Here is a 19143-nt window from a genome sequence, read left to right as displayed (position 1 = left end):
TTGGCTCAGTCTCCTATGAAGTGCTTGAAGCCAGTACCTCTTGCAGACAACTACAAGTGAAGAGGGGGAAACAGAGCCAGCAGGCACCAGAGCATCTTCCTGGGCTTGTATCCATGGATCCTGGCTTTTCTCCCCATTAAAACAGGCTAATGCCCCTGACACTTCTGGTCAGTTTTGTGGGCTGACTGTTACCACCCCAGGACTCAGGGGAAGGTTTTTTTCTCTTTTATTTACAACTAAAACCACTTTGAAATTGCCAATTTTGGAGGATTTAACTCAATTTTCCAGCCAGCCAAAAAGCGATCGGCTCCCGAGCCCAGCTCGGCATTTAACTCACAGCAGACAGACCCTCTCAGGGAAATAACTCCACATCTCCATCTACAAGCTCCAGCTTTGTCTTTATGGATCAGCAACATGACTTATTTTTTCCTCCCAATTAGAAGAGGACATCAGATAAATAACAGAGAGCTAGAATTAGCACAAACTAGTTAAATTATCAAGGCAGAAAAATTTCAGTGATCATCAGCAAGAAATTTTCATTTTCAAACTGATTTTGTTTGTTTGTTTTGAGAAATTATGATTTTTCTGGAGGGGAAAATAATATATAGAAAAAAATCCTTAACACTTCTAACAGAAGCACAGTACAGAGACATATTTTCAAGAGGAAAAGACAAATGAATTGCTCTTTTCAGACGTTCCTTTCATATTCTCTCCAAACTTCACATGCTGACACTGGAGCCCCCAGCCAGCCCTGCTTCCAAGCTGTAAACATTGCAATTTTGGTCTGGAAGTACCTCTAACTAGTGGACACCTTTCCAGCAAGCCTATAATATACAACTTCACACTTCATTTTCAACAAAAATCAATGTAAATAAAGTCACGCACAACAACCCATCTCAAAGGCTCGTTATCCTGGAGGTGGCTGAAGATTTTTCTTACATACAATCCCAAAAATTATATATATATATATGTATATATATATATACACAGACACACATGAAAGAAAAGAAAGCCAAAATCAGATTTACAGAAAATCAAAGCAAAACCCAACCCCTCCGTATCTGTTGCTTTAGCAAAGAATAACACAGCTTGCATTCCCCTTTTTCCCTTTGATCCCTCCTTCCCAATTCGCAGAGACAGAAACCACATACAACCAGAATAAAACCCCAGCAGGTTATGTTTTGGTCCCTCTCACATCTTTAAAGAAAGGAGCTGTGTTACATCAGTGTGGACGTAGAATTTGGAGGTTTTGGGGCTGAATACTGAGAAATCGAGTCAGATCATCAAGGCAACACAGATAAATACAGTAAGTGGAATTTCTCTATTTTTTCTCTCTCTCTTTTTTTTTTTCCTGTGGCTGAATGTTATTTTAGCAAAGATTTAATCCTTTAATAGGATTTCTCATCCCCCCCCCCCTTAAAAATGTCCAGAGCTCGATTCCATTGCACGCACCACCATCTCTCACCTGGCACCTACATGGTTACTCTCACAGACATTGCACATTAACTGCTTGCTAGAAATCGCACACAAAATGATTTATCATTAACTTCAGCCTCTATTTCAAAGGAAGCAAAACAACACAGCCAGTGCTCACCACACACAGATATTTCCACTCTGCTTCTACCTAAATAAGTAGAGCTCTATCTCGCCAGCACAGCACCAGAGCGGAATGGATCACTGTTATTATTTATCACATTTAAAACCCAGGCAAAAGCAGCTACACTTACAGGCATACTTAAAAGACAAGACATGACAAAAGATTTAGGGAGAGATAATATACCAACGTCATACATATCACAGCGAGGCCATGTTGAAGCTCAACGCGTTTCCCCCCTCAGTAAGAAATCTCTCTCTCTCTTTCTCTCTCTCTCGCCTTTCTCTCTCTCTCTCTCCCGCTCGTGCTCTCTTGTTGAATTGCTAGTGGTAGTAGTAGCCCCCAACAGCTCAGAAGAAAAAATCCATTTAACGAGTGCCCAGGAAGAACATGAGTATGACATTCACAAGCAATAGCACCACAATCACTGCAAAAACGACCACCGTTTGAACATCCAAGGTCATGGTGCAATGCAGAACACTGTAGTGTTCGAGGTGTGGGGCTGGCAGATTTGGAGAAGTCAACCTCTGCTCTGTAAGACTGTCCATACATCCACCATGCTAGAATAGAGGAGAAAACTGTTCCTGGTTTTGGGTTGGCTCGTAATGCTTTGTGCTCTGCCTTTAGTTTCTCCCCTATCTGCTGTCTCTAGCTCATTCTGAGCCCGCTAAGTGAAGCATCATCACAATCAGTGAGCACTTGGGATGCAAAAATCCTTCCTTTAGGAAAAGAGCGAGCGCTGTCTGCAAGCTTCTCTGTCTGTCTCGTCCCCCCTGTCTCTCCCGGTCTCTCTCTCGCTGGCTGGCTCGCTTTTTAATTCAAGCCAGTGCAGGTACGGCGCCCGTGTGAGTGTGACAGCTCTGCGAGCGGCTGCGGCTGCATCCCTCGGAGCGAGGCGGACCCTGGCGCATACTAATCAGCTCCAGTGACCAGGCAGCGAAGGGATCCTGGCTGTCACTCAAACGCAGAAGGAAGCGCTGGCTCCATAAATACGCGAGGCTTCCGCCCGCCGTGCCAGCGAGTGCCACGCAGACATGTCTCTGCCCTCCGCTGCGGGCGGGGAGCGCCGAGCGGGGCCGATGCGGAGCTCCGGGAAGGCGTCTCCCAGCTCTCCGTGCCGCTCCTCGCCGCCCCTGCACCTTCCGATGGGAACGCTGACCACCCGGGCTGCGGGGAGCCTGCTCAGGGCGGGGAGGGCAGCGGGGAGACGAGCAGCCCGTGCAACGAAAAGGCAACCCTTGGTAACCTGGAAATTCACTGTCAGCCCAAAATGTGGGGATTTGGTAGGGGGAATCACTTTTTAGCTCTGTACAGAATCACAGAATCTCAGAATCAACCAGGCTGCAAAAGACCTCTGAGATCATCGAGTCCAGCCTCTGACTCAACCCCACCCTGTCACCCAGCCCATGGCACTGATGCCACATCCAGTCTCTGCTTAAACACCTCCAGGGATGGTGCCTCCACCCCCTCCCTGGGCAGCCCATTCCAACGGCTGAGCACTCTCTCTGGAAAGGATTTCTTCCCAATGTCCAACCCAAACTTCCCCTGGCATAGCTCGAGACCGAGCCCTCTTGTCCTACTCCTGGTTCCTGGGAGAAGAGACCAACACCCCCCCCCCGGCTCCCTGCTCCTGTCAGGGAGTTGCAGAGAGTGCTGAGGTCTCCCCCGAGCCTCCTCCTCTCCAGGCTGAGCCCCCCCAGCTCCCTCAGCCTCTCCTCACAGGGCTTGTGCTCCAGGATGGTACTGTGCACATCACCCCATCACAAATCCATACAGTCTCTCCCCTCAGCACTGCACTGGGTGTCTCCATGCTAAGAGTTAAACTGAATTCTGAGTCCACAGACAGAGATCTATAAAAGAGGAGGAGGACAGATGGAGGATCTTTATTCCTTCTGCAGCAGCCAGAAAAGCTCATTCCTACATTAAAATCACATACACACTCAGGGTTTATGGTCCAGGTGCCAGTTGCTATCCCAAACCTCAATCTTAGATCCCAGCACCAGCAGTTACCTTGGAGAGGCATCACAATACACACAAAACAGATACACTCAGCTGGAAAAAGCAAATGATTTCCCAGACAAAGACAAATATAGAAATGCTGCCAATGCATATGCATAAGGCACTAAAATGCGCAGCCGGGGGCTGAGCACAGCACCTTCCAGGAAACCTGCGCCTCCCAACTCCCCGGCACGTCACACACACACACGGGGCCAATGCGCACAGACAGCCTCTGAACTGGTTCTCCAGCAGCTGCCTGAAGTCTGGCAGGACTTCAGTGTTTAAACGTGGACAGGGAATGGGGTGGGCTCCAATGAGAGGCAGCCTGTCCTTCCAGGGCACCAGCATTTGGGGAAGGAACAGGGGGGTTATGCTCCTACCCCACCTCACCCCTCAAACCAACACTAAACCCACTAAAACCTTGCAGCTAGTCGCTGCAAGGCTTCCTTTTATTTTATTTCCTTTGCTAGCTGGGTTGCCAAAGGGCTCGCTCCAAAGGAGGAGGCTCCTCTATCCACCCCAAACACCATCATGTCAGGTGGGCAAGGACTGGGCCTCCATGGAGCCTCCCTCCTCGGCCTCCACTCAGACCCACTGCTCTGTACAACACCTACACTCCTCAGCACCATCCTCCTCTTGTCTGACCAGCTCTGCAGCACATGTGGGCCGTGGTGTGTTCACAGACGCTGAAGGTGGGTTGTGTTGAGCAGCACTGGAAATAAGAACGCTTTGGGTCCATCAGATGGTTTCTTCTCCTCTCTTTTTTTATTTTGTGAGAGAAGTACCAGTCAGAGGTTGTCTCGAGCACCTGAGCCCCCTGCTCTGTTTAAGCAAGGAGTTTCTTATTCAGGAGGACAGCGAAAGGTCATTTTTCACCTGCATATTTACAAAGAAGCTTCTTTAAAGTTGCCCCCTTAGCACATGTGCCAGGCTGTATCCAGGTCACCAGCTCCCAGACCTGCATTCCCTATCAAGTATCCAGTTTTAGGACAGTCACTCTGTCTGATGCAATTTTAGACTGATCAGAATAGCAAACAGAGAACCATAGAATGGGTTGGGATGGAAGGGACTCTGGAGATCATTTACTTACAACATGTAATAGATGTGGAATATTTACTATTGCTACCATCCTTTTCCAAAACAATACATGCAATTTTCCGAAACCCAAACCTGAACTCACCCCAAAATCCAGAAAATTCCAGTTTCAGTCTCAGAAATAACAGTGACCTCTCCAAAACACACAACCAGCCCAAATTTAGAGGCATCTTTATGGCCAGTTAATGTTTTCCTCTAAACTGCGATGAGAGCAGAGGGAGCCTGGGTCTGGAACCCAGCTCAGGCTCAGCCTTACTGTTAGAGGAAGCCCAGAGGAGATGTTCTACTGATCCACACAGCCCTGAGGGCTTGCAGACCCTCTGCAGACACAGCCCATCCTTTGCTCTGTGTGTCCTCTCATTGCCCGGCACGGGAAGCGATGGGTGAGGTTCCGAGGCAGACTCCTCTGAGCCTCTGCACACAGCCAGGGGAGCAGAATCGGGGCAGGGACGAGCAGGGAGGCCTAAGAAATATCCAGAACAAAGGTGCGGTGATCACACATGCTCACAAGCTACTTCCGTAGCTGAAAGGGAGGGTTTCATTGCGAACACTGCCGGGCAGGGCTGGGCAGTCCCTCCGCACGAGCTGAGCCATTCACAGCGCAGGGGAGGGCAGAGATGCTCCAGACAGGCTCTACAAAGCCAGCCCCTCCTGGGGCCGTCTGCCAGCTGCGGGCAGGGGGTCCCCAAAACCCCCTCCCCGGTACAGCCTGAGCATCGCGAGCAGCTGCAGGCGAGGGGCGAGGCTGTGGGGACCGCAGTGCTCCTGCCTGGAGGGGCTGGGGGGCTGCTCCGACCACAGCATCCCTGCTCCCCAGCTCACACTCCACAGCATCCCTGCTCCCCAGCTAACATTCCACAGCAAACGCCCCCGCAGACCAGGCGGGAAAGCACCAGGTGCCTCACCTCGCACAGGTACAGATACTGGGCTCCAGTGGAAGCTGCGTGTGTTACAACCACTGCGAGTGAGCAGCACAAATAGATTTACTGCGGAGAAGCTTCTATTTAAATGATATTCACAATATTCCCAGTAGTACTTGCTGCTTTATATAATTTCCCATGCCTCCTGCGTGCACTAAATGTTAATTTTACTACAAAAATGGATGATACCTTCTCTTAGAAGCCTCTCTGAAAAGAGAACACCTACACAGCAGGGGTTTATATAAAACCACCGCAGAGTTTAACTTCATGTAATGCTTTTTGGGAAGTTTAGTCTAACCTCCCGCACAGAGCAAAACCGAGGAACAAGATAAGATTTGTACTAGTTATATAAAACACCACGTCCCTCACAGTACAGCACACACTCTGACATTACAGGAGGGTTGGGGAGTAAAATTCGTAATGCAAGATGAGCGAGGGTTCTGCTGTGGGAGAAAGGAGATTGGAACTTCAGCACCTCTCCGGAGGGATAGCGATCGGGGAGGAGGCACGGCTCCCACTCACACATTGCACCCGCACACCTCTACGCAAGCATAAATCATAAATCCGACAGGGATAGCGCATTCTGGACACCCAAATAACAGACAGATCAGAGGGGCCCTCCACTAACGTTAATTACAATACGGTAATTTTGGGGCAAGCCTCTGAAGCAGACGATGCGAAATCCTTCCGTGCGTAACACACCGGGCTCAGCCTTGTGACCACGTCTCCCTCCAATGGATGTCTCCGGCAATTAGCACATCCCACTCCTTCCAGCTCAACACATACAGCTCTAACTCAGCAGCCAGGATTTGCAACTGGAATGCTCACAGGTCCTGTATCCCACTCCCAGTGACAGCTACACGATCCCCACACGATCTGGCAGGGCAGTTCGGGGGCGTGTGGCAGTACCGGGCTTCAGCTCCCTGTGCTGCCCTAGACCCCTGGGCAGATTAACAACCTCCAGTTTTGGACATGCAGAAGTATCTATGTTTTCCCAATACATCAGCTTCACCTTCCATTAACTGCAAAAATGAGCCACTCAATGCAGATCCAGAGTATTTCAGGAGTGCCACTGTAGGAAAAGGTGTGGCCGAGCTCTGGGATTCGCCATGAGGACCCCAGCTCTACCCATCGCTTGGCCACGTCTCTTGGTGAATTTGGGAGAATTTCAAACAAATCACAGGGTGGCTCATGATTCTAAATGGGAATGAAATTGATCTGGATGGATGAAACCCATGGCCATGGGGAAAACAGCTGCCAGCGACCATCAGTCCAGAACTGGATTGGCTTGTTTGTATTCTCTCTTGGAGCAAAAGCCCCATCACAGACCTATATAGTATCATGAGGGAAGTTCAAACTTTTAATTTGAATTAATAATGCCTCCAGAAAGGAACAGACAGCAACAGTCCCAGGGATGTGTGGGCAGGAGACAGGCTCCTCCATTCCCAGTCTCCTGTGCTGGGCGCTCATGGACCGCGGCCGTGACACTGATGGGGGGGTGAGTGCTGGGCTCCATTAGAGATTATGAGAAGACCATTAAATTAAGTTGTTTTTTTCTAAATCTAGACAGGAATTAAGCTGGGGGGGTTCAGAGATTAAAGGTCAGTGAGATTATGATTTGCTGCTTCCAAAAAGGAGGATTTTCTTAAGCTGGGAGTTGCCTCTTTTTCCATTCTCTTCACAGTGAGTCTGACAGAGCCCCCCTTCTCCATCCTTTGCCAGAATCTCCATAATCTTGTACGTTTATGGAATGGCTTCTTGGGAAGCTTTAAAAATTTCCAAATGCCTAAAATTCCTTACCCAAACTGCAAAATGGGAGGAATATCTGTACAGACTTGGACTCAGGGGCTGACTTTGGTGGTTAAAAATTACCTTTCCAGTCACCCACAGTTCTTTGCCTGTCCACTCCATCCCTCAAATGGAAAGCTTCCTCATGTCCATGAACTTGGAACTTTTTCCAATAACTTCCTCCTTCTAAACTGCCTAAGAAAAGGCTGAGTTGAGAGCCAGCAAAGCAGTGAAATAAGTGGGAGAGAAGGTGGATGGTGGAGAGAGCAGAGCAAGATCCCTTAAGCAAGTTGGGAGAGGCAAGACTGGGAGTGCTGGCAAAGAGAATAAGTTAATTTTTCAAGCCCACTTCTGTTTGGGGAACACAGGACACTGCCAGAGGTTGAGTTTGCCATGTGGCTCAACCTGCACAACCCCCTGGCCAAGAGCTCAGAGGCCACGGGGACAGACCTGAGGACAGACCAGGTCACTGCTCTGAGTATTCCATGAAAAACAAGGATTTCACCAAAAGATGGGAAGCATCACACTGGCCTCCACAGCTTGACCCTTGGCAGACACACCATTTAGAGACACACAGAGCTCAGGCAAGGTGTCATAGGTGAACCCTTTCCCATTCTTCACCAGTTCTAATTTTATCTCTGAAAACAAGCAGTGGTACACAATAGAATTATGTCCCAAGTGTGGAGACTGATTTATTTATAACAGTTTCATTTCACGTAACAGCCAGACACCAACCAAGCCAGGGGGGTTGTGCTGTACTGGTGCACCAGCCCTGGTTAACAACCCTCTTGAGAAGTAACCATGTGCCAGATGAACAGGTCTTAACCCTTTGAGTGTAGGGCAGTAGTGACACAGAATCATCACAGAATCCCAGAATGGTTTGAGTTAGAAAGAACCTTAAAGCTCATCTTGGTCCATAGGCAAGGACACCTTCCACTAGATCAGGTTCCTCCAAGGCCATCCAAGCTGGCCTTGGACACTTCCAGGGATGGGGCAATGTCAGATACTAACCAAGGCTGGTTACAGCCACATCTGAAGATCTCAATTCATCCTGGTTCCTCCTCCAAACAGAGCCAGCACCTGAGCAGATGCTGCTTTTCCTTCCAGTGAAGAACTAAAGCTCTTGTGTGCTGCAGGGAGGGGGGAGATACAACCAAAGCCTTGTCACTGTTGTCACTGAGATACCCAGATGCTTCTTCCAGAGCACCCTGGCCAGTTGTCCCCTGCATCCTAGGACAGCCCACTGTGTCCCTGCCAACGTCCTGCCCTCACCTGCAGGGCTGCAGCAGCCTGGGCTGTGCCACAGGGAGTGATGTCCCGATGGAATCAGTGCTCAGAGCCCTTGCAACACTATTTAAACCTTGCTGAAACAGCACTGAGAGCCTCTCAGGGCTGGGGAGGGAGGGGGAGGAGTCCATTGTGCTTCTCTGGATTGCAGTGAGAACACCACATCTCCTATTTTTAAGTTTATTTGAACTTAAAGCATTAAGACAGACTAAAATCTCCTGCCCCTGGCAATCCTGTTGCAAGTGCTTTCTCTCCTCCTTGCATCTGCTCCACACCCCAGCCTGTACTCTAGAAGCATCCTCAGATTCCTAATGTTGAAAAAGGAAAGAAAAACTCCTCAAATCCAGCAGAAATCTGATGTGGTAACACCAATTACCCTGGTCACAGAGAAAGACTTGAGGGGCTGAGAAAGTTCAGTTTAAAAAGGCCCACGCAATTCAGATGCTCATTTCAGCCTTACGTAAGATCTTGTCTGGAAAAAAAAAATCCCACTGGCATAAAAGAACACACAGAACTTTACTCCTTAATTTTACTTCTCAGGTTTCTGGGCTCGCAGCTGAGCCTGGAAACAAGGCAAAGAAGGCAAAGGCCAAACTGCAATAAAATCCAAGTCAAATCCCTTCCTTGGGGGAATGTAAGTGCTCCCTCCAGGCACTGACAGGAGCTCCAGTGCTCCTGCGCTCACTTCTGACATTAAATAGCAGAATCTTCACATCAACACATGTCTGGACAAAGTGGTAAATGGGAAAAAAAAATTGTCACCCTCTAGAAACTACAACAAAACCCTACTAAATCCAGGGTCAGTGTTCCCAGCGGAGTCCCTGCAAAATTCAGCTGCACAGGCACAGAGAAACTCTTTGGCATGAAAATCAAAGGGTGCATTTCAGCTTTGCCACAACACAGGAAGGTCCTTTGAAATCTGAAGCATCACAATTCCTATGCAGCAAAAAAGCCAATCTAACAGAGTATTTCCCTCTGCCCCAGCTGGTGGAGGTCTGGCAATAGCAGGGCGAGGTGCTGGGCAGAACGGGAACAGTGTGATCCACGATGTACACACCAAACAGCAACGTCAGGAACCACAGGGAAACCAGAGGAGAAGGAGAAGTTTTGGTTCTGCTTTGGGCCTTTACTGCCTGCCCTGCAGAAGGTGTAGGTCAAGGAGCAGCTCTCCTGCAACAGGATGGTCCCCCTGAATAGGCCCCCATCACCTCTGCTTGTGGGCAAGGCTGAGTCAGGCCCTGCCCCAGGGCAAGACAAAGGCTCTTGGATTTCAGAGTCCCGATGCTGTGCACTTGTGCACTCCTTGGGACTCCTATTCAACTGTTCAGTGCTGCCCCGAGCTCACTCAGGGGGAAGCTGGAATGCCCCACTATGTACATACCAGGCAGCTGAGCCAGGCACAGCCCCTGACTCGGTGAGCCATGGCACAGGAGCCACAGCCCTGCCTGGAATATGGGAATGAGGATGAAAAGAGCCTTCCCCACACCCCTCCTGTGACACTTGGCTCCAGTTTCCCTGGGTTTCTCCTTGTCAAGACACTGAGTAAAGAAAAAAACCATCTCATTAAGAAGCTGACCCAGGGGTCTCATGTTCTTCACACAAATTAACCCAGAGAATTAAATCTGCTTCATATAAATCATTTTCTCCCCCTCTCTCTGCCTCCTAAAAAAAGAAGAGGGAAGAGCCTATTGAATCTGGCACTCTTTTAATGAAGGAAATGATGCAAGCCAAGCTAATGAAGTAGGAATTCCAGATGGATAGTAGTAGGTGTATGAATAGAACATAGAACACTCGTTTTTATCAGCAATATCAGCATTAAAAAGGAAAAAGAATTTTTTAGGTTTTTTTCTTTCTTTTTTTTTTCCTTTCTCCAAATGAGGCAAGCAGGGTTTCATTCCCTGGCCCACCCTGGCCCAGTAGGATTGCTCACAGTGAGAGGGAGCAGAGGCTGCTGCCTTCCAGGAACAGGCAGCTGTGCCCTCCCCACTGCTCCTGACAATGTGTGAGTGCAGAGAGCCAAGGGGACCCTGGCTGTGTGGGATCACACAGATAAAACCCCCTGCTGCGGGACACAGCCACACAGAGCTCCACAGGAGGGAGCCTGGGGTGGAACTGGCTTCTCCCAGAAGCACAAGCTGCACCTGTGCATCCTTCATCAGCAAGGCCAACGTATAAATCCGGGGGGATAGAGCTGAGGTTTGCTCTGTGCCCCAAACACGGCACTGCAGGCGTTCCGAGGGCTTCGGCTGCTGCCTGGAAACAACTGCGGCTCAGAAGGTGTGGTGAGACTCACTGCAAGCCCAGCCTTACCCTGGGTTACCTCCAGGGGATTCTGCAGCACGGGACACAGGCTGGATCCCCACAGAACAGGCACTTCTGTACAATGACACAACTCCCTGCGCTCAGCGGGAGTCACCACAACTCTGGACAAGGACAACTTCTCACCCATCCCCTCCTACCAGACTAAGTTGGAGACTTCATAGCCTGAAACTGGCTCCCAGATACGGCACTCTGAGATACGACACTCCAGCCATTCCCTAATAGTCCTCGTCTCTCCCCTCCCTGCCCACATTACATAATAAGCATCTTTATTTATTCTTTTTTTCCTAAGTCGTCTTTTCATAACAATAGAAACTATCGGAGGCCGAGATAACTTGATGAATTTTTCCTATTATCTAAGAGCTTAGTCACTCAGGGAATTAGTCATGTTCAAAATAACAGCCAGGCTCAAAGAGATTCAGAGCAACCATTCTGGAGCAGAAGCAGCTAATGTCATAAATACATTAAGATGTCAGCTTGAAGCATTTCAGAGATTTTTCAAGAAGTGTTTAAAAAAAGAAAAACCCTTTGACTAGATACAAGGAAATCAGGTTCTCAACAGTTAGAACTGTGGTTTACAAAGCCTGTGGTGCTCAGACGCTGACAGCCCGAGCAGGAGGGACAGATGGACGTGGTGGCCACGTGGCGTGTGTGGTTTCCCAGCGAGCACAGCTTGCTCGATGCTGCACATGGCACCCTCCCAGCACTGCTCTCGCAGGGTTTTCCAGACACCCCTGATGCATCACCAAGACATGTGTCAGGAGACAGGGAAGTTCTTGGCATGTCCAATATCCAGCAGGTAGGAACAGGAGCACATAGCTATGGGACTAGAGCCAGGCCTGCCCCTAGCTACACGTGGGACTCACACCAGGGCAATCCTCAGCATATTTCAGGGGTTTATCCAAGTATTTTTATTTACCACAACATCAACTCTTTCCTAACCAGGACATTTCTCATATACTCCCATAGTAGCACAAGTCAGAGGCTGTAAATGAAAGATTAAAGGAGCCCCAAACTGGGAGTGAAACAAAAAACAAACAGGTGCTTTGTGAGTAAGAAAAATCCCACAAAGACATGCATTTGGTAGGATGGGCTTCAGGCCTGGGGAGCTCCGTGGCACTGCAGCACACATGGAATTCTCCAGCACCTGCAGAGCTCCGTCAACCCCAGTATCGACCTCCAGTGACAGCAGATTCCAGGGTGAACGGGAACAAACTTCCAATAGGCTACCGCTACCCTCCTGTGGAAAAAGCCCTCCGTGCTGAGGTCCCAGGGTGTGGAGCTGATGGACCTGACAGCATCCTCTGCTGGACACCCAAACTGCTCAGCACGTCACTGGGCTTCCCAGGAGCTTCCCTGGAGCAGAGTTCTCCCTGTTCCCTTTGATCTCTGCAGGACTCAGAGAGCTCTGGGCCTCTTCAGTCCCATCTTCCCTAATGCCTGGATACTGCAAGATCCTTTTTCCATCCCATCCCGGCCTGGCTTCCCTCCACCAACTGCATTTGCTTATCCAAACTTTCAAAAGTGAAAGTCAATCCAAAACTGCTTTTTTCCTCTTTTCCTGACTTGACATTGAGCTTTTCAGGATTACAGAGCGCAGAGAGCCTTTGTACTTCCAATATCCTGTGATCTGCAGACTGACAAGTGGAGAAGCATCAGTAAGGAAAAATGTAAGCAAGTTCCTGGTTGCTGACCTGCCCTGTTCATGGACATCTCCACCACTTGCAGTGTTTGGCCCTTTGATTCACTGAATTCCTTATCACCACACTTCTAAACTGTAATGATTTACAAGAGCCTACTTTTTGTTTAGGAGAGAAATGGAAAATATCAACCGCAGCTTGATTTTAAGTATTTGAACAAGAGGCACAGCAGCCTAGGGAAAAACATGACTGTACATGCCTGAAAAAGAGAAAACACTGGGACTGTACCTACTGAAGGTAATGGCTGCACTCACTTGGGCTGTCACAGGCACAACATTAAGCCCAAGAAGGAGACTCCATGTGAGGAAATGCCAAAGAAGATTCACACTTGTAATACAGTGAAAGGCCTGGGAAAAAACTGTGCCCTTGGCAGACAGAAAAAAAGATCCCACAAAATCCCAGAAAAGGCCTGATTTAATCCAACATTTGATTACCACGCTGGATCAATACTCTCTGAAGAATCCCAAACCAAATAATCATCATCCTCACATGCCAGTCAGAGGAGCAGATTGATCCTCATCACTACCAATGACAATTAGTTTCATCTTTCTGGGTTAGAAACAGATACCAGAGAGTTTAGCAACTCGGTACCAATGAAGCATGTAAAGCATCCCCGTGGGATGCCAGCATAATTGGCAAAAGATTAATTGTTTAAAAAATGGGAAGCAGCACACGCAAAGGTAGAAAAAAACAAGCCCCGACAGCTCAATATTATGGAATAATAGCAAGGTTTAAGGGGCTGATTTAGAAATAAAGAGCCACCTGCCAGGAGAACAAAAGGTACTATCACTTGGAAAGCATTAGTGACAGGCTTCCTAAAGATGAGTAACTCTGAAGGGGAGTGGGTCTGAGTCCTTAACCCAAGCTGAGAACAGAAAACAGCGCTTTGAATAAAGCTGTGCAGAACTTGGGAGAAATCACTCTAAAATCCAGGTTTTGACCAACGTGCCTGAGCAGAACCAAGTCCAGAGATGACAGTCAAAATAAATGTATATTGCTGTTCTTTAGAAGGTGCACAGAAAAAAAGAGAGCTGAGAAACCATATCAGGGGCTCCATGTTCATGAAAAGTGGTCAAGTGATACTCTGGGTGAAAGGCTGAGGTTCTCCACGGCATGGAAGGCAGTGTGAACAGGGCAGCCAGCCTTCACTCAGGAGTCAGCACAGCCATTTGATAGTTCTGTGGCACAGTTTAATCAGCAGATTGAGATAATATTCCCACTGACTTGCTGAAACGCAGCTACTTGTGGTGTGGAACACCTCATTTGTTTAGCAGTGCACACCAATATGATCCACAGCTGAAGTGCTAAAAATTAAAGTAACTTGCCAATGGGGCAGCAGGGAAAATGTGCATTACAGGGAATATCGCTATCTGCACTGGCACTTGGCCAGGACATCTGGACTAACATGCCTTGTCTTGCCAGAAGAGCAGAATTTGTAGGGCCCAAGCGTCGGCAGGACCCTGGCTCCGCAGCACAGCCAAGAGAGCACTCCCAGCATCCCTGGGGTTCCAAGGGCAGGAGCCCACTGAACCCTTGGACCACAGCCACCCATCCCCAGGGAAACAGGCTCCTCACTCACAGGGGAATGTAAAGATTCCTGCTGGATTTATCCTATTTGGTTCAGTTCTACTTTGTTGGTTTGTAATAATTCTTTATTTCTAGATACCCGGAGATACGTGGAATATCTCCAAATACTGCTGAGCCTGTTGAACTGCTGTATAAAATAAAGCAACCACAGCTATCTCTTTCATTTTTTCTTCTGAGACAGAGCAATATTGGGAAATTCCTGGGTAGAACGCGCTTCAAAATCAATCACTGGAGTTTTACTTTCCCCCAAAAAATATCATATGTTACAGGCTATCCAGCAACCCCTACAATTCCTCTCGAAGAGAAGGAAAAGATTAGACTAATGAGAACAAAATAACAAAGTCTCCCTGACTGCCAGCAGCAAGGAAGGAAGCTGGGAAGGTGAGAGGGTGAGAAAAGTGTCAAGTCTTGCGCTGTGTCAATTAGAAAAGCAGTCTGTCCTGCACCACATCCAACCCCTCCCCACCCGAGCTCAGCAGCCACCTGGGAGGAGAGGAAAAAGGATGCAAGAGCCACATCCAGCTTCCCAGCACCACTTTTCTGCACCGTAGTTATCTCTGACGATGCAAACCGGCAAAGGGCGATCTGTGTTGCCTGGACACCGGCGGAGCGGCAGAGCGCTCCTGGAGCTGCGAGCGAGTCCGGGGGGCACAGGGAAGGAATCCCAGCCCCTCCCGATGCTCAGAGGGCGGGAAGTGGTAGCAAATGCCCCGAACCGCTGCGGAGATGGTAGACAGGACCTAAACAAACGTGGTACCTAATGCAGGCTGCTGCCTACACCCCGCATCCCACCGAGCCTCGCAGGAGCACAAACCACTCAGCCCCGATTTGTGCGAGTATCCGAGAGGGGCTGGAGAGCAGGAGGAGCCGCACAGGGCGGCACAGAGCTGGTGGCTGGGCACCAGGAGAGAGCGGGCAGTGATCCCTGCGCTGGCTCCAAAGCCTCCCCGCTGCCAGCGGCATCTGCCGGTGCCCCCACGGAGCCGGAACGCGGGGGCTGAGCCAGGTGACGCCAGAGCCCGCTCGGCCTGAGCCTGCCAGACACCGGGAGCGGCCCGCAGGGATGCCCCGAGGCTCCCCGCGGGAGGGAGAACGCCCAGGGAAGGGCAAAACCCAAAAACACCTGCAAAGCCAAGCCCAGCCCAGCACAGAGGGAACTGCCGTTGCACAGCCAAGCTGTGCGAGGAGGAGGATCTCAATAACAACCGCATCGCTTCACGGGGAAGTTTCTGAACGAGGCGGAGGACCCTGCTGAGCTGGGGGGACTTCTCCGCTTTCCTCCCCCCGCACACACAGCCCCTCCGAGCCGCACTCCGGGCTCAGCGAGGGTATCTGCAAATCGGCAGCATTTGGTCTCATTAAGCAGAGCTGTCAGTGTTTAACCGGCTTTCCTGAAGCCTCTCCGCTCCCGAGGAGTGCCTGACAGCCCGGTGCAAGCGCAGGCAGGGACTCTCCAGCTCAGCAGCGCATTCGGCTCCCCCCGCACCGCAACTCATCATCCAGCGGAGGGGCAGATCTGACAGGTCCCGGCGGCTGCCGCCAGCCAGCATCCCTGTGCCGGCACTGCTCTCCTCCCAGTCCTCTCCCCCGGCTCGCACACCGCACACCCCACATTCGGGAACCGGGAAACCCCTCTGCTTCCCCCCACAAAGCCCCCGGTTCACCATACCGAAACCCCCTCCCCAGCCCCGCCGAGCGCCGCTCCCCCTCCCACGCCCCAACGCGTGCCCACCCTCCTTCCTCTCTTTTTAATTTCTTCTTCTGCTCAGCAGTTTGGGAATGCCGAGTCCATAAAATGGCTACGGAGTGATCAATGGTTTCAAGGACAGCGAGTAAAGGAGGAGTCAGGAGATAGGACGGAGGTTCATTTCCCTGTCAAAGTACTGCAATAAGAGGAAAAGAGAAAGACATAGCTACCTGAACTCACCATTCCTGTTCCATCCCTTAGCCACTGCATCTTGCTTCTGATGATGTCCTTATTATCAGGGAGGGGAAGGAAAAAAAGTCCCTACTGCCTGGCGAGAGCTGGCAGGAAAAAAAAGAAGCCCCCCACCCCCACCCTAGCCCGGAGCTTTCAGTCAGCCATCCCTCAGCCCGGCAATCCCGTGCCTGTCAGGAGCACGTTATTAGCAGCCTCCTCACTACCTGGGATTGTGTTTATTTATTTCAGTCACGGACCGAGGGATTTGAGGGGAGGGGGATGTCCTTTTTTTTCCCTTGCCGTGCTTTGAAACTCTGCAGGAGAGGAGGGGAGGAGAGCAGAGGGGAGGGAGGGGGGACGTATGCAAACTTGGGGAGGGTCCCCGCAGGCGCCCGGCACCCCTGGCACCCCCTGCCCTCTGCCCTGGCTGGTCACCCTCGCCCCCAGCGCTGCAGGACTCCGGATCTGCAGAGCCAGCACATGGCTCCACGCTCACCGAGGGGCTGGGGATTTTGCTGACGTTCAAAGGGCAGTAGTTTCTCACTCTGCTCTCCACATGCAGGATGAGTCCCCTTCCCACTGCAAACAAACCTTCCAGCCCAGCCAAGCGCTGCCCCCGCTGCCCGGGGTTATCCTCCCCCCAGCGCCCCTGCCCCGCTCCCCACTGAGGGGTTTAATCCCCTGCTCACTCCCCTCGTGAGGGAGCTTTATCCCGACTTTCTGGTCACGGCAAGGAAAGTACAGCCCGCTGCAGAGATGCGAAAAAAATCCACTCGTTAAGCGTTCCCCATCGCCACGGCCACCCACCACACCGAGGGAGAGGAGCTCGCTCTGTCTGGCGCTGGAGAGGAGAGGCGGCGGCAGCATATGGGATGTGTAGAGCCAACTGGAGACAGGGCTGAATCCTCCCGAGTCCTCCAGCTGGGACACGCATGTTGACATGGTTCTCCCCATTTTTCGGAGACATGGAGATGGCAGCAGTTGGCCAAGGCCATTCACGGAGGCGGCTGCGCCATCCCAGGGCTCGCTGCCCACAGGAAGGGGCAGCCCGGAGCAGGGACTGACACACCCCTGAGTACAGGCAAAGTGCCCCCCCAGCGCTCCCCAAATCTCCTCTCCGGCAGCTGAAGTCTGCAGCTGGTTTCAGAGCCAGGAGGGCGGGAAGGAATTGTGGAGACAAGGTGGGAAGTGGCTGACGTCCTGCTCAGAGGGGCACAGACACCACAGCCAGGACATACATGCACAGGGTACACGGGACACGCTGGATCCTCACACAGGATATACTGCAAAACCTCTGGAGAAGCTGCAATCTCCTCGGTTCCACTTGCAGATGATTTAGGGTTGTGCTGGAGTGGGGTTTTAGCCATGCACTCAAGGGCAGGAGAGCACTTGGATCTTCTGCTCCCGGCCTCCAGAGGAGTCAACCTTTTTCCTGCAGCTGGAGATTTTGAGTCAGGAAACAATATGCAGCTCCTCGTGACTGCCACTTTGTGCTGGTCCTGTGCCACTCAGCAGGATCAGAGCCTAGGTGTCTTCACTTATTTATTGAACTGGGACAGACCAGGAGTGCAGGCAGGAGTGAAGGGATGCTGCCCAGCATCTCTGCACTGTTGGGGCCCCATGTTAACCTGCTCCAGTTACATCAAGCCATATTCCATCACTTTCTCTACAGGCACTGACAGCCATCATTATTGCCAGAGATGGCTGACAAAAGAGTGAGTCAGGAGACAAATGCTTATAGCTGTCCAAACTCTGGAATTCTACTCAATTTTCCTAAGTTAAGTGACAGAAACTCCAGGTAAGTTATTTACATCCACAGGAGGACTCTGGTTGGAAAATCCCACCTCTGGCAACCATTCTGGTGTTGTCAATCAGGGTCAGCCCCTCACCAGGTACAAAACCTCCTTGGGATGTCAGACAGCACAACCACCAAGTGATTTAAAAGCTGCAGGGGCTGGGGAGAGCCAGGACAGCAGAACTGACAGACAGATGGACATCCTGAATGCATGGGCACTGCTCCTTCAGAAACCTGGACTACAAAGAGAGCAATGATCAGGGTATCTGTGATGGAAGGTAAATGTTTTTCTACCAGGAAATATTGAATGAGATCTGCATCGTTGTCAGCACACACACAGATAATACAAGAATGGCCCTCTTAAGCACGAGATCATCTTTAAGCCACACACTGCATCATCCCAGTAACTCCACTCACTCCAGTCCAAGTTACACCTGTCCTAACCTGACAGTGCAAATGGAGGGGGTATTTGTCTGGCACATCCCACCCCGTTGTTCTAATGGGTAACGTGGATCTGGAGAAGGAGGAGGACAATTGCTGTGGAAGGCTGTTACACACTTGCAGAAATTATCCCTGTTTTGCTCCTCCTGTCAGTTGCTGAGCAGGCCTGTCAATAAGGCTCATATTCCACTCTTTCACATTTCTAGCCCTTGTTTACACTAAGCTGATCTGAGAAGCAAAGCAAGAGTTGCCAGGTTAATTCTTGCTCCCTGTGAAGGTGAGGAAAGGCAGGAAAGCCCAGAGATCAGCCAAACCCCTGAATGGGCATCAGGCTGCACACAAATCCCAAACTGCCCAGAGCAGTGGGGCAGCCATTCTCTCTGGCACATGCAAACACAGAGAGAACCCAGCTGCCTTTTCCCTGCCAAGAAAATGCACCTCTGCTGCCTCATTGTCTATGCAAAGCATTCTGCAGGCAGCCAGCGGGCAGGGGACCAAACCCAGCATCCTGCCAGAGCAGGGGGAGCAGGGAAGAGCCACCTGTGAGCTTCTGCTTGGTCCTGTGCAGGGCCAGGAGCTGGACTAGGACGATCCTTGTGGGTCCCTTGCAGCTCTATGACCCTCCACTTCCCCACACTGGAGCAAAGCACCTGCCTGCAGGAAAGAGCACCTCGTCTGGGCCCCTCTGCCAGGCATTC

The 19143-nt window shown here is 50.6% G+C and overlaps 1 protein-coding gene across 8 annotated transcripts in view; it reads right to left on the bottom strand.

Annotated features, from left to right (window-relative positions):
* Window positions 1-17187, bottom strand: part of ARHGEF9 (Cdc42 guanine nucleotide exchange factor 9) — a 129751-nt gene extending 112564 nt beyond the window's left edge. For 2 of the 8 annotated variants that reach the window (XM_050310619.1, XM_050310625.1), the window contains exon 1: window positions 1792-2560. Coding sequence is in view for 4 of the 8 variants with exons in the window: in XM_050310618.1 (XP_050166575.1) it covers window positions 17017-17163 (147 nt within the window). In the remaining 4 variants the exon portion in view is untranslated. Of the gene's footprint in view, window positions 1-1780; window positions 2561-16205; window positions 16351-17016 lie in introns of those variants that run through there. The other 6 variants (XM_050310618.1, XM_050310624.1, XM_050310620.1 and 3 more) reach the window with 6 other exon arrangements.
* Between the last annotated feature and the right edge of the window lie 1956 nt (window positions 17188-19143).

This window comes from Myiozetetes cayanensis, unplaced genomic scaffold (genome assembly GCF_022539395.1).
Source record: "Myiozetetes cayanensis isolate MyiCay16 unplaced genomic scaffold, myiCay2020 scf15, whole genome shotgun sequence".
Classification (NCBI taxonomy): Eukaryota; Metazoa; Chordata; class Aves; order Passeriformes; family Tyrannidae; genus Myiozetetes; species Myiozetetes cayanensis.
Note: the sequence above shows the minus strand (reverse complement) of the source record. Positions and strands in the feature narration are given on the sequence as shown.